General features: G+C 51.9%; 3 protein-coding genes across 3 annotated transcripts; 1 reads left to right on the top strand and 2 right to left on the bottom strand.

The window, feature by feature from the left end:
* Positions 1-377: 377 nt before the first annotated feature.
* ACO1O0_009014 (bifunctional (2E,6E)-farnesyl diphosphate synthase/dimethylallyltranstransferase) lies at positions 378-1,511 on the bottom strand (the record flags this gene model as incomplete). Its single annotated transcript, XM_083198368.1, has 2 exons — positions 378-1,301; positions 1,392-1,511. 2 exons carry the CDS (start codon positions 1,509-1,511, stop codon positions 378-380), a joined length of 1,044 nt encoding a protein of 347 aa, XP_083046103.1.
* A 5,955-nt stretch (positions 1,512-7,466) lies between these two features.
* Positions 7,467-9,645, top strand: cut23 (anaphase promoting complex subunit CDC23; the record flags this gene model as incomplete). Its single annotated transcript, XM_083198367.1, has 4 exons — positions 7,467-7,564; positions 7,629-8,171; positions 8,227-8,359; positions 8,413-9,645. The coding sequence occupies 4 exons, from the start codon at positions 7,467-7,469 to the stop codon at positions 9,643-9,645; spliced, it is 2,007 nt and encodes a 668-aa protein (XP_083046102.1).
* A 419-nt stretch (positions 9,646-10,064) lies between these two features.
* ACO1O0_009012 (uncharacterized protein) lies at positions 10,065-11,344 on the bottom strand (the record flags this gene model as incomplete). Its single annotated transcript, XM_083198366.1, has 2 exons — positions 10,065-11,162; positions 11,228-11,344. The coding sequence occupies 2 exons, from the start codon at positions 11,342-11,344 to the stop codon at positions 10,065-10,067; spliced, it is 1,215 nt and encodes a 404-aa protein (XP_083046101.1).
* Positions 11,345-13,461: the final 2,117 nt, after the last annotated feature.

Below are 13,461 nucleotides of genomic sequence, written 5' to 3'. Positions count from 1 at the left end.
TCATTAACGATTTTATGGACTTTATAATGTACATTCTTCGATATTATCTTCTATTCGTCACCCCTGGTTTTGGGGTTGAAAATTGGGGGGCGGAAATTTGGACTGGAGAATGGGGATTGGGAACAAGGCCATCGGTGGCTATGGAACAATGGATTCTGGTTAACGAGTAATGGACGATGTTGGGATTAGTGTGCTCGAGGGCTATTTGTTTCTGGACTCAACTCGAGGTTTCTTAGTCTCATAGCTGCTGTTTTGAACTTGGCTCTCATTAAAAATACTTGTTGCATACATCTAGGTATATTTCATCTCTATATTGGATCGGGGCTCCCCCTTGCACCTAAATCAACCCGCCATCGTCAGGAATGCAGGGCACGCGTTTACTTGCTCCGCTTGTAGATCTTGCCCAGGAAAACCTCAAAGACGCTGCGCTTGAGGCCGGTGCTCTCGTCAACCTTGGCGATCATGTCGCGGATCTCGCCGGCGCGTCTCTCCTCAAACTCCTCGAAGCGCTCCTTGAGCTTCATTTCGTCGAAGAGCTTTTTGATGATGGCCTCCTTGGCGTCATCCTTCTGGCCGTAGTTCTCCTCGATGATCTTGCGCTGCTCGGGGGTGGCAATCTCAAGGGCCTGGTTGATGAGCCAAGAGCACTTGTTGTCCTTGATGTCGGTGCCAATCTTGCCAATGTGCTCGGGCAGGCCAAAGTTGTCAAGGTAGTCGTCCTGGATCTGGAAGTACTCGCCGAGAGGAATGAGGATGTCCTCGGCCTGCTTGAGGGTCTCGGGGGTGGCGAGGTTGAGCATGTGGAGAGCGAGAGCGACGGGGAGGTAGAAGGAGTAGTACGCCGTCTTGTAGATGACGATGAAGCGGTACTTCTCCATGGAGAAGTTGTCCAGATTGACCTTGTCCTCGGGGGCGGTGAGCAGGTCGCAGAGCTGGCCGAGCTCGGTCTGGTACGAGGTCTCATGGAAGAGCTCGAGCATGTCGACGTAGGCAGGGTGCGAGCGGAAGAACTTCTTGAGGAGAGTGTAGATGGCGGTCTCGAGCAGGAAGGCGTCGTTGATGGCGATCATGCCCACACCCTCCTGGCGGTACCAGCAGGGGTTGCCGCGGCGGGTAACGCTGCTGTCCATGATGTCGTCGGAGACGAGGAAAAAGGCCTGGAGCAGCTCCGTCATCCAGCCCAGGGTCGCGGCCTGGAAGTACTCCTCCTCGGTAAGGCGGCGGCCGAGGAGGAGGGAGGCGGAGTCGGGTACGGACATGCCACGGTTGCATTTTCCGCCGAGAGGGTTCACCTCGAGGTTCTGAAGGGTGAGAGAGAGGGGCGTTAGTCAAACGCGCTGGGATAGATGGAGCGTTGGGCGAAGAGGGAGTGGATTGGGGGGAAGCTCTACCTTCTTGTACCAGTCGAGCTCGACCTGGGGGAGCTTGTACGACTTGGCATGCTCGAGGAGAGCCTCCTCGAGCTTGGGGTAGACGGATTCGAACTCCTTAAGAGTGGTTTTCTGTGCCATGGTGACGGTGTTGACGAGAGATCGCTGGCAAGTGTTTGGGTGATAAGGTGGGGGATAAGGAGGTGGAGGGCGGGCGGTGAAGGCCAATTTATCGGCCGAGAAAATAAAAGAGCCCAAGTGCCCCTCATTCTACACGCCAGTCGGGACCTGCAGGAACACATCAGTGCCAGGCCGCCAGCCCCTTGCCAGATGGATACCCCGCCACCCAGGGTCCAGCCTGAGGAGAGGGGCCTAAAAAAAGGCACCGAATTGGACGATGGGAGGGCGCAAATCAGGTGGGATCATCGGCAGGGTGTTCGGAGTATTTTGGGCCTTGTTGCCTACCTGTCGCCTGCGTGCGATCCACAATCCATCTCTCGGTGAGCCTCCATCGAGACACCGCGGGGCACGTCGTGCATTTAAGTCCCGAACGATGACGAGAGCTCTGACAAGCTTCACCTTTTGCCACGGAATCGGGCTAAAGGTCATCGAGCTGTTCAGTATAGTGGCCTGAGTACAAACTTAAGTATCTACCCATGTAAATATTGAGAGTTCTTTTACTGTTGGGCCCCTCTTCTCATAGGGAGCAGAGAAGTGCTATAGGTACTATTCTCATGCCCTCTAGCACATACGACCATACCCAGTGGAAAATACGGGATCCCGTCCGCTCTCCCAGAGTCAAGCCGCTGAGGGGCTGATTAGTAGTTGGGTCGGTGACGACCAGCGAATACCGGCTGTTGTATGTTTTTTTGTCTTTTTATTATCATTATGGTTTGGTGGAGCGAACCGATATAACCCTCTCTGGTCTTCTATCCACCACATACGACCATACCTAGTGGAAAATACGGGATCCCGTCTGCTCTCCCAGAGTCAAGCTGCTAAGGGGCTGATTAGTAGTTGGGTCGGTGACGACCAGCGAATACCGGCTGTTGTATGTTTTTTGTGTTGTTTTTGATCTATTTTTTTACTATCTCGTAGGTTTAGTGGAACGCGCCAATATAAGACTTCCTCGTCTGGTACCCACCACATACGACCATATCTAGTGGAAAATACGGGATCCCGTCCGCTCTCCCAGAGTCAAGCCACCAAGAGGCTGATTAGTAGTTGGGTCGGTGACGACCAGCGAATACCGGCTGTTGTATGTTTTTTTTTTTGGTTTTTTTTTTTAAATCCATTTTTCGCCCATCTACTGCGGCGGTATCGCAGAACATGCGGACATGAGCTTTCTCACCCTGCGCCTAGCACGTATATTATGATACGGCTACACCGAGAACCAAAAACCGACTTTCTCAGTGGAGGATTTATTCTCAAAAGAAACTTGTTATATCTTTATATGGGATGATACATGCCCTGGTGTATTCCTAGACATCTTTGAACTACGCACCTTGGCTAAACCCCCCCTTACTTCCACGCGGCATTGTGAGACTTTACCCAAGATCGTATTAAAGGCCGAGTCCGATTCCCCATCCCAAATCCGATATATATGCGAGAATTCCACTACAACTTATAGTAGAAATTAGCACTAGAATATAACATTGATTATACTGCTGATTTGAAACCTACATTGAAGGCAATATATAGGGGCGTCTTCCCATCCCACGTATAACTACATATATTAATCACGGCGCCGTCGTCCTTATAATACTACAATAACCCTTCCACATGGCCATAGAGAGCGAACATCGCTAGGAGGTCCCTGTGGAGTACCTAGTTTGGAAGACCCAAAGGGTATATGCCCTCACCGGGCGCCCCCGTTGCTTATTACGAATCCCCCATGGCCTCCCGACTCATCGTTACAAATTCATACTTATATTTATGTTAGCAAAAGACGCGCGTGTGACAGGGCCGGAAGATTCCATCCCCCAACTAGCAGTGCTCATGTTAGAAAAACTCCGCGGTATGCTGCAACAAGTTTGCATCACCGACTTGGATGACTTAAGTGAATTAGTTGGCCTTGCCTGCTCATGTATCATGATCTAAATAACTCTCTAGATCCCGTATCCTCTTAAATATCAACGCTTAAAATAAGGCGACAGATATGCGCCACCAGAAACGAAGACAGGCGCTGTACTACCCACGATACTGCTGAAGAAAGGCGTTGACTCTAGCATGAAAATCCATGATATCTGCTTGCAGTGACGCAAGGTCGTCATCCACTTCAAGGCTTTCCATCAAAAGATTGCTACCCAAAAGATTTAGATTCGCGATACTTGAATCCAGAGGCTCACCTTGCTGCGATGAATTGCTCTCCTCATCTAAGCTCTATTCATAAGGCTCGTTCTCTAGAATCATCCGCGTAATTGGATCAAACAATAAATCTTTGAGTAGCAGATATCGATATATGCAGGTTCCATCAGATCTGGAAATCTCTGCCTTCGTTTCCGGAAAGGGGATTACGTTGTACGCGAGAGTCGAATGCGAGTGTTTCTGGGCCACCACGCTCCACTTGGCGATAATCCGCGCCTGAGCCACCATGGTCTCTTCATAGCTGCTCCAGAAGATACTGGCTCGACCGTCTTCATTACTGTACCGGAAAATATATGCGTGGCTTTCCTGTCCATCAAGACAGGTACCCCAAAGCTCTATAGCTTCCAGTTGGGGAAGCGACAGAGCCGCTTTGGCTGCGAGGATTACTAGCGATTCGAAATCTTGCCTGCTTCTGTCTGAACTTAAGAGCAAACAACGCAGGATTATGTGTTTTAGGGAGCTTTCAAGCACCTCAGGTGACTCCCCCTGTTCAACAATAGACTGAAGAAAGGCAGCTGTGTCCATCTGCCATGGAGGGCAGAACTGCTCCAGTCTTTGAGAAAGCTTTGCCATCTCCCGAGGTAGGTAGGCCTGAGCATATGGAGAAATTTCATATCCAACTTCCTCGAGACCATCGCAGCGCTCAAATTTGGGAATTTCCCACTGCGTGAAGGAGAGCTGGCGCAATGTTTTCGGCAGGGAGGGCAGTAAGTGCAACTGGAAGCCTGAGAAAGGGGCGTTAGCTTCATCAGATACCCTCCGTAAAGACTGTTCCGCGTTTCATACCTTGATCAAAGGAAATTTGCTTATGGGGCTCCGGGGAAATAGTCCTCTCGAAGCGGAACCACTCCAATGCCACAAAGCTTCGACTAAGTAGCCGAGACAGTGTCCCCACGTGAATTTCCCTGCGAAACTGTCTGCGCATAATCAGTCCTTTGACAATGGGCACGACAGGAAGACTCTTGAATTGGCTGATGAAGCGGCCTCGCTCAGTCCCTCGTGGTTCTAAACGGAGCGGAGTTCCCTGCACCCTTGTGACATGCCCAATGTATAACGGTGGAGGGCAGCCGCGATGAAAATGACGGCTGAACGGCTCAGCAACGTTCGTCTGGTGGAAATTAATCATACTAGGTACAATATCTAGGTCTTTGGCGTAGTGAAATGGATAACCGTCCTTGATTTCGCATCGGTTAAACCGATGCTCTGTATGGCTGGGCGAGAAGCAGACAACATCAGTGTCATTCCATCGGGCCCATATCTCGCGGGATCCCAGAGTTTGAGAGTTCCCAGAAGAGACTGAATACACGTTGTAAATATTATGTTGTTTCTGCGAGTGTTGATTAGCACTAAAGTACACTAGGATCAGAGTAGGAGATATGGATGCCCAACATACCGATGTTGTGTTGTCTTATCTTCCGGTTTATTACAACGGGGACACCTGTAATTTGAGAGCTGAACTTGAAGCTAGATTTTTCGGATATACCCCAAAAGAGTGTCATGTCGTCTGACGATTGCATCAAATTTGCCGAGGGAGTCGGGATCAAGAACAAGACGCTGAAATGTACAAGTCTCGAAGAAGACCTGCCATTCCCAGCACACGGTAGCGAACCGAGCTACCTTTGGGGAGTCCAGGCCGCTGTATCGCCTCCCATAGATGGGAAAGCCCACTAAGCTTAGTATCATTTGGCGCACTTCAAGTGGAAGTGAGGCCCACGAAGCGGCGTTGTGACTGATGATGGCGACTCTACCTGTACGGGGTTGGTCACTACATCCATCGCGGCGGGAGACATGGTGCAGAGCGGAGATTTCTGTAGCCACGGACTAGAGATGATATATTTTGAAATAACAGAATGGAAGAAATGTTCCTCGAGGTACGGGCCGGGGAATTAAATTTCGAGCTTGTTTAAATAATTCTACATACAGTTAGTCATATCCGTACCGTAGGCTAAATGTTATGTGCCCTCTCCCCCAACGCAATGACTGTGGCGCTTCGCCATGGATAGAATGTCCCATCCCAGTGGAGTGCCATGGGGAACATGGTAGTAAAAGATGCAAAATGGAAAATTCAACTGAATCAAGACTTAAGAGAGTGGATAAAATTATGCTCCTCCTTGGTCCCAGTTGATCAAAGCGATCTGGGATATGAACTGCCTATAAACATATAGCAGCAACAGCTCCGATCGGAAAGGCCTAGAAGAAAACACGGAGGCCTGATGAACCGTTTCAACATTGGTGCTGACGAAGCCCCAACAAACTTGCACAATGTAAGTCTCTACCAACATGGCAGTCTCTCAGCATTCAGTTTCCCTATTCTTCTGTCCCCACCCCCGGTTTATAATCCTCGTCCATTTGCTAAAATCCGACGACCCCCTTCGAGAAATAGGCCAACAATGTTTTCAGCTACCTCGATGACAACGTCGCCACGACTCCATGGTGGACATGATGAGGAAGCTTAAAAGAAAGCCCCAAGTGGCAGAGCGAGCCCACAGGCTGCCCACAGGCTCTTCAATCCTTCCGAAATATATGTAATACTCTCCTCTGTCGTGCTCTGTGGGCGGAACCCGATTCATACACTCTCATTGTGTTCGCTGCCATTATCAAGTAGAGTCAGACGTTTTTAGGAAAAGTAACTTACACTAGCTAATCGGGCTCTGTCACTACTCCAGAGGCTCCAGCATATTCCCGCAGCCCTTTTGCTAGCACTTTGAAGCTATTCTTAGTCCAGGATACTTTTTTGAGAACAACCCATCCTCTGCTAAACTAACAAGTGGGAAACCTGACAGCCGGGGTTTCAAGTCTGCCTGCTGCTATAAAATAGGTGATGACGATTGCGACAACTGCTAACATAAGTAAGGATGCCGGGTCAACTAGGTACTTAGTTGTCCATTTGGACATTGTTTGATAGAGTAATGTGCATTTATAGGAATATTTTAGTCTGTGTCTCCGAGTGAAACATTAATTTTGATTGGTGAATATAGCAATAATTGATAGTCAAGGCTAGTCCGGATATATATTCATATATAAATTTATATAGAAAGAGAGACTAGATATATAGGAAATACGGACACGTGAAGAAAACAAAGAGCGTTATGATAAAATAAATTATCTGAAGGATTCGATTCAAATCTCGACTAGTATCCTTTGTGGAGAAACTAGTTACTAGATATTTACATCAATCCGTCTAAATCGAGAATAATATCCTACGATATAGATAAGCAAAGAGAATTACCGAGTATATCAAAGCTGGTTTGATAAATCAATTAGACTTTAGCTTTATATCATCCTAGAATTTTTTATAACAACAATTCCCAGGGATTAAGATTCACCCAAAGCTAATAAAACCATTCAATGGAGCTTCATGATCACTTAATCACTCAAATTGGATCACGGAAATATCCTTGAATGTATAAAGTACTATGGGCTTAGGTTCCATCTCATGGTTCCACTGTGAGTGCGAATACAGTGTCGATAACCTCCGCACTGTACTCACATACGCGACAAGCGTCGCGACTTCCAACATTGACGTGACTGGTGCTGCCAATCTGCCCTGTGCCTGCTCGATATTCCCGAACCAATATGGCGTGAAATTCTCCATTGAGCAATTTCAAGAGCCCTACGGAGGGCGTTATGGTCGATCTGAACCAAATTTGAGTCTTTTCCTTGCTCCGGCGGTCGAGCCCACTGCTCTTCAGCTCCTCTCGCTGTCGTCGCAAAGAGCACCCCACCATCATGATCTTGAGCTCCCAGGACGTCGCCCAGTTCCGCACTGCCCTGCAGGATGCCGTGGTGACATGCTCCGAGAGGTGCCTGTACCAGTCGGCAAAATGGTATGTCGCCGTGCCCTTCTCTCCATCACTAGCAGGGTGTAGCAACAGCTGACGAGAACCCCAGGGCGGCGGAGCTGCTCAACGCGCTTGCAGAGACCGACGATGGTGAGCCTGTCGCGGAGGGATCCCTCACATCGCCCATATACACGCCCAACAATGACCCCGAGGAGGCTGCCTTGGAGGCCAAGGAGTTCAGCAAGTACCTGCTTGCCAAATCCTTCTTCGACTGCCACGAATACGATCGCTGCGCCGCTGTCTTTTTGCCCGACTCCCTGCTATCGAGCGTACTCAACTCGAAGACCGAACCGAGCCCTATGGCGCCGAAAGGGAAAGAGAAGTCCAAAACCTCTGCCCCGTCTCGCCCGCCGATAGCTGTCTCACTGCCACGCATCAGCCAAAAGAGTCTGTTCCTGGCCCTGTACGCCAAGTTTATGGCCGGCGAGAAGCGAAAGACGGAGGAGACCGAGATGGTCATGGGACCTCAAGATTTGGGAACCGTAGTCAACAAGGAGCTTCTCGTTATTGGGCGATACTTATCAGTTTGGTTCGAAGAGAGAACCAATGAGGACGGGGATGCCCCAGGGAGTCAAGGCTGGCTTGAATATTTGTGAGAAGTACGTCTTCTGGATGTGGGAGGCAAGCTGACAGACCTTGTCTTGTAGGTACGGCATAGTCCTTGCCAAGGAGAAGAACGACGAACGAGCGATGCAGTTCCTCATTCGAAGCGTCCACAAATACCCTTTCAATTGGGGCTGCTGGCTAGAGATGACCTCTTTAATAACCCGGGCAGAGGAGGTATGTCTATGGTCGCTTCGTCCCTGGTGCCCTCCACTAACCGAATCAAATAGCTCGCCCAAATTGCGCAACACTGCCCTGAGCATCTTGTGGCGTACATGTTCCACCTTCATGCCTCGCTGGAGCTTTATCAACAATCCCCGAGCCACGCCCATGCTCTAGAGCGGCTTCTTTCAATATTCCCGACGTCAGCTTTTCTCCTCACTTGTAACGCCCTCCTGTCCTACCATTCCAAAGACCTGATGGCCGCCGAGCAACACTTCAGCCGGCTGCTGTCTCTCCACCCGCACCGGCTCGACTCCTTGGATCACTACTCTAATATTCTCTACGTCCTCAACCTTCGTCCTAAACTAGCATTCCTAGCACACATCTGCTCTAGTGTCGACAAGTTCCGCCCAGAGTCTTGTGTTGTTATCGGCAACTACTATTCTCTGCTATCCATGCATGAGAAAGCGGTCCAGTATTTCCGCCGCGCCTTGACCCTCGATCGGTCATGTCTGTCCGCCTGGACCCTCATGGGCCACGAGTACGTCGAGCTCAAGAACACGCACGCAGCTATCGAGTCATATCGGCGGGCTGTGGACGTCAACCGCCGGGATTACCGCGCTTGGTATGGTCTCGGTCAGACGTACGAGATGCTGGAGATGCATACCTATTCTTTGTGGTACTACAAAAAAGCAGCGGGCCTGCGGCCATGGGATGGGAAGATGTGGATGGCGGTTGGATCCTGCCTGCACAAAATGGGGAGGGATCGCGATGGTATCAAGGCGCTCAAGCGAGCACTGCTGGCAGATTCATACTACGACACGGGAAGCAGCTTTGCTAGCGGCGGGGAGCCGGTGGGTGCTCGTGGTGTGCCTGGCCACATGGACCCTGATATTCTGCTGCAGATTGCGGCAATGTACGACCAGCTCGGTGAGGAGGAGGAGGCCAAGGCTTACATGGAGTTATGCGTTGCCCAGGAGGATGGAAGCGCGGCGGCTGGTGAGGATAACATGAGCGAATCGGTTAGGATCCACAACGACTCTCCCGCAGGCTCCGAGGACGGTGCAGAGGGAGACGATGAAAACCCTGGGCGCGAGGGCACGGGTGTTACGGCCGCGACCAGTAAAGCGCGCATGTGGCTCGCGCGATTCGCCATGCGCACAGCCGACTACCACACAGCCAACCGCCTAGCGACCGAGTTATGCCAGGACGGCGTTGAGGTGGAGGAGGCCAAAGCATTGGTGAGAGAGGTGAGGTCGAGGCTGGAGGCCTCGGGAATGATGGATGGGCCAGTGGATTAGAGACACTCTGGCGGGGTCCGGCTGTAAGTGCCTCTGATTTAGCAAGGGTAGCATCTTAATGATTTTATGAATGATATCAATATAGATTGATCACAGTGTGGCGTGGGAACAGCCTTGCAATCACGAGTAGCACGCGTCGAGACAGCGTCAGCTTTTCCACCAATTATCTTATATTCTTTTCCAACCTCTATCCCAAGTGTGAAATTACATACTCTCTCCAGAGTACCCTGAGTAAGGACCGTCCAAATCTCCTCCCCCAATATTACCGAATCCCAGTTTTCCTACATATTGTTGCAGCACGATGACTATAAAGAAATAAAGACACTCGTTCAGGAGGCAGCACGGGTGCCATCAACCAGATAAGTCAACACTCATCCAACCTCGCCGCACGGGCCGAATAGAAGAAAAGTGGGAGGCCCTTAGAGCATGAGGGCAGCAGCACCGACGAAGGCCAAAGCACCGAAGGAGGCACCGACGCGGTCGGCAGCACCGGTGGTGGGGACGCCAGTTGGGGTGGCGGCCGGTGCAGAGGGGCCGGTAGGGACGTTGGTGCTACCGGGGCCGTGGACGGGCTTGGTGTTGGCCATGGTGGTCTGGGGTTGAGCGGGCTTTTCAGGAGCGGCCTCACTAGGGGCAGGCTTCTCAGGAGCTTCTTCACCGGGAGACTCGCCAGGAGTAGACTCTCCTGGGGGACACTCGCCTGGGGTGGATTCGCCTGGGGTGGATTCACCAGGAGTAGATCCGCCAGGGATACACTTGCCTGGGGTAGACTCGCCGGGAGTAGGCTTTCCGGGAGTAGGTTTCTCGGGGGTAGGGTTCTCGGGAGTAGGCTTTTCGGGGGTAGGGTTCTCGGGAATAGATTCCCCGGGGGTGGGCTTTCCGGGGGTAGACTCGCCAGGCGTGGGCTGCTCAGGAGTGGACTCGCCAGGCGTGGGATGCTCAGGAGTGGACTCGCCAGGCGTGGGCTGCTCAGGAGTGGACTCGCCAGGCGTGGGATGCTCAGGAGTAGACTCGCCTGGGGTAGACTCGCCAGGAGTAGGCTTTTCGGGGGTAGATTCCCCGGGAGTAGGTTTGCCGGGGGCAGGGTTCTCGGGGTGGGATTCCCCGGGGGTGGACTCGCCAGGCGTAGGATGCTCGGGGGTAGACTCGCCAGGAGTCGGTTTCTCGGGGGTGGATTCCCCGGGGGTGGACTCGCCAGGCGTAGGATGCTCGGGGGTGGACTCGCTGGGAGGGTGAGTGGGAGCTTCGCCGGGAGGATGGCTGACGGACGGCTCGCCCGGGGGAGGCTTGGCAGAAGAGTGGCCCGGAGGCTTGATAGGAGGATGAGTCGGTTGAGGCTTGAATGGGGTACCGGGAGGAGGAGGACCCTGGGTATGGTGGGGAGGGCCGGGGACCTCGCTGGTGGTGAAGCCAGGGGGGAAGCTTGTGGTCACGGTGCAAGGGCAGTTGGTGATGGTCAAGGTGGTTTCCTCAGTGGCCGTGTAGGTGACATTCTTATGCACGAAGGTGGTCGGGGTCTGAGCGTGCCATGTTAGTCTTAGCTTGCCTTGCTTGATTACATACAATGAAGAGATGTACGCACCGGACAGAAGATTTCGAAATCATCATTGATGACGGTGGTGTGCACACGCCAAGGAGCACCGGCCGTGGCCGCGCCCAGGAGCGTCGCAGCAGACGCGAGGGTCGAGGTGACTCTCATCCTGAAGAGAGAGGCACGAGATGAAGACCAGCGAAGGTGGGTGAAGTTGGAGCAAGCACACAAAGGCCTTTGCAAGAGGGACAGATGTTGACAACCGAGCAGAGCAGATGCGAATGAGCTACAAGTTCCTGAGATCTCGAGCGGGAAAGGAACGACTCTTTGTAGTTGGCGGGATTGGCTTGGACGGAGGTTCGCCGGTCCATCATCTACGCATCGGGCGATGACCGGAGGGTCTTAGCTCACCGGGAATTGCCTAGAGCGACAGGAGACATCAGGTCAAAGTATGCTGATATTGACTTGACGAGCAAAATCGTGGGCAGAAGAGGGCAAAAGAACCTGCATGAAAAGTCAATGTAGAGCAAAGGGAGATCCCGCAAACGCCAATGCTCACGAAACCGAACGACGGAAAAGTAGGATACGAGGCCTTGGCTCAATGGGCCAAACCGTCCTAGGTAAGGTCAAAATGCCATCATGGCTTTGTGGTTGCATTTCTCATCTGGCAAGTCGAATCCTTGCAGCTTCTGGAAACCTTAAGGTTGCATGTTGGTGGTGGTATTATGCGGAGCGGGTCAAAGTTTAAACTTCCGTTCCAGTAGGTACGGCCGAGTGATCGCAGAGCTTGACAGCTATCCAAATTGAGCTTAAAGGTGAAAAGCAAGCTAAAGATCGCCGCATGGACGTGGCATGGCCCAAATAATCGGGCTCGATGGCCCTCGAACTTACTCTTGTGAAACGCTTTCAAGACGGGAAAGCCACAGAACGGAGACGCACTTGGGCCGCTGATAATGTAACGCCACAAAATAATGCCATGGATGGAACTCTTGCCTCCAATATTAAAAACCGAGATACTCCAGCCCAAGGCAGGGGAAGCCCTCACTGGTAACACCTCCCCTGTGTTGAGAGCTATGGGTGTCCCCGAGAACGGCTATATGCTGCTCCTCAGCGGATCCGGACGGAGAAGATGGAATATCGCCATTAGAACGAAACGCAGATCGTTTTGAAATGTCGTTTTCATCGCCAACTTGCCCGTATAGATTTCTCCTCCTTGGTAGCTGGGAAGGAACCGCGACGTGATACGACCCACAACCATCGAGGACACTGGAATGCCCTATCGGCTGCGACGGGTAGCCACTTCACCCGGTATGGGCTTTAGGCGGCTGAAATAAGTCGACAGTCGCGCTATTTGGAGCTCTCAAGTGTCAATAGCCGGGTATATAGACGAGTGTCACGGCCGGTTTCGTTGACAGACGGACCGTGTTATGGGGTTGAGACACTAGGACCCTTTCGCTGCCCGGAGTATACGTTATCTTTACAATATGAAATCTGTTAACTCGGAGAGTAATAGCCGTTTTCGACTCATCAGAGCTGCCTTAGAGCTCACGATGTCGGCATTCGGACATTCGGTGGCAAACGACAAGACGGTGTTCCAGTCCAACGAGGCTCTCACGGCCACTGAGGATAGTCAGGATTCTCCACCGAACAAAGGAAAATGACCATATTTTTTTGGTAGTATTGAGGTGATTCCCCGACTCGTGTCAGGACCAGAAAGCTGGCATTGTTCCCGAGAAACTGGATGGCGAAAGAAGGAAAGCGAAGCCATCGTGAGTCGAGTCCCACATGCATTATGCCGATCTCCACACGTGACACCAACGAGATTGAGATCTGCCCGAGGTCACTTAATCGCCAATTTGCCATCCGTCAGTTCTCTTCCGCATTTAAAAGTGCCACTTCTTGCACCTGTGATGCCCATTCTCGCCCTTCCCTTCGTTTGCGTTCCCGCGCCACAAGGGCGTGCACTCAAGATGCACCAATGTGGTCCCATGCGCTCCAGTCCCCGGAGCTCCCAAAGCGACATCTCGGTGTGAGGTCGCCTCACCACCTGGCACCACCGCCCACCATCCACGTCTCACTACTCACTATATGACAACGCACAGCGTCTCTACTATACTTGCGTGCCTGCCCTGCTGCTTTCAGTGTTTTCAGCAGGCTTGAGTTCGCCTAGGCAGACGCTTCAAACTCAGAACCCACATTCTGGCAACCAGCCGACCGACGAAGCAGAAGCCATGGCATTCCTCACTGCCCAAGCAGTCGTATCGTTATGGCGCCCTGCATTCTCT

This window comes from Amphichorda felina, assembly GCF_050947745.1.
Source record: "Amphichorda felina strain 45539 chromosome Unknown scaffold_9, whole genome shotgun sequence".
Classification (NCBI taxonomy): domain Eukaryota; kingdom Fungi; phylum Ascomycota; class Sordariomycetes; order Hypocreales; family Bionectriaceae; genus Amphichorda; species Amphichorda felina.
The sequence above is the reverse complement of the archived record's forward strand: the minus strand, read 5'-3'. Positions and strand labels throughout refer to the sequence as shown.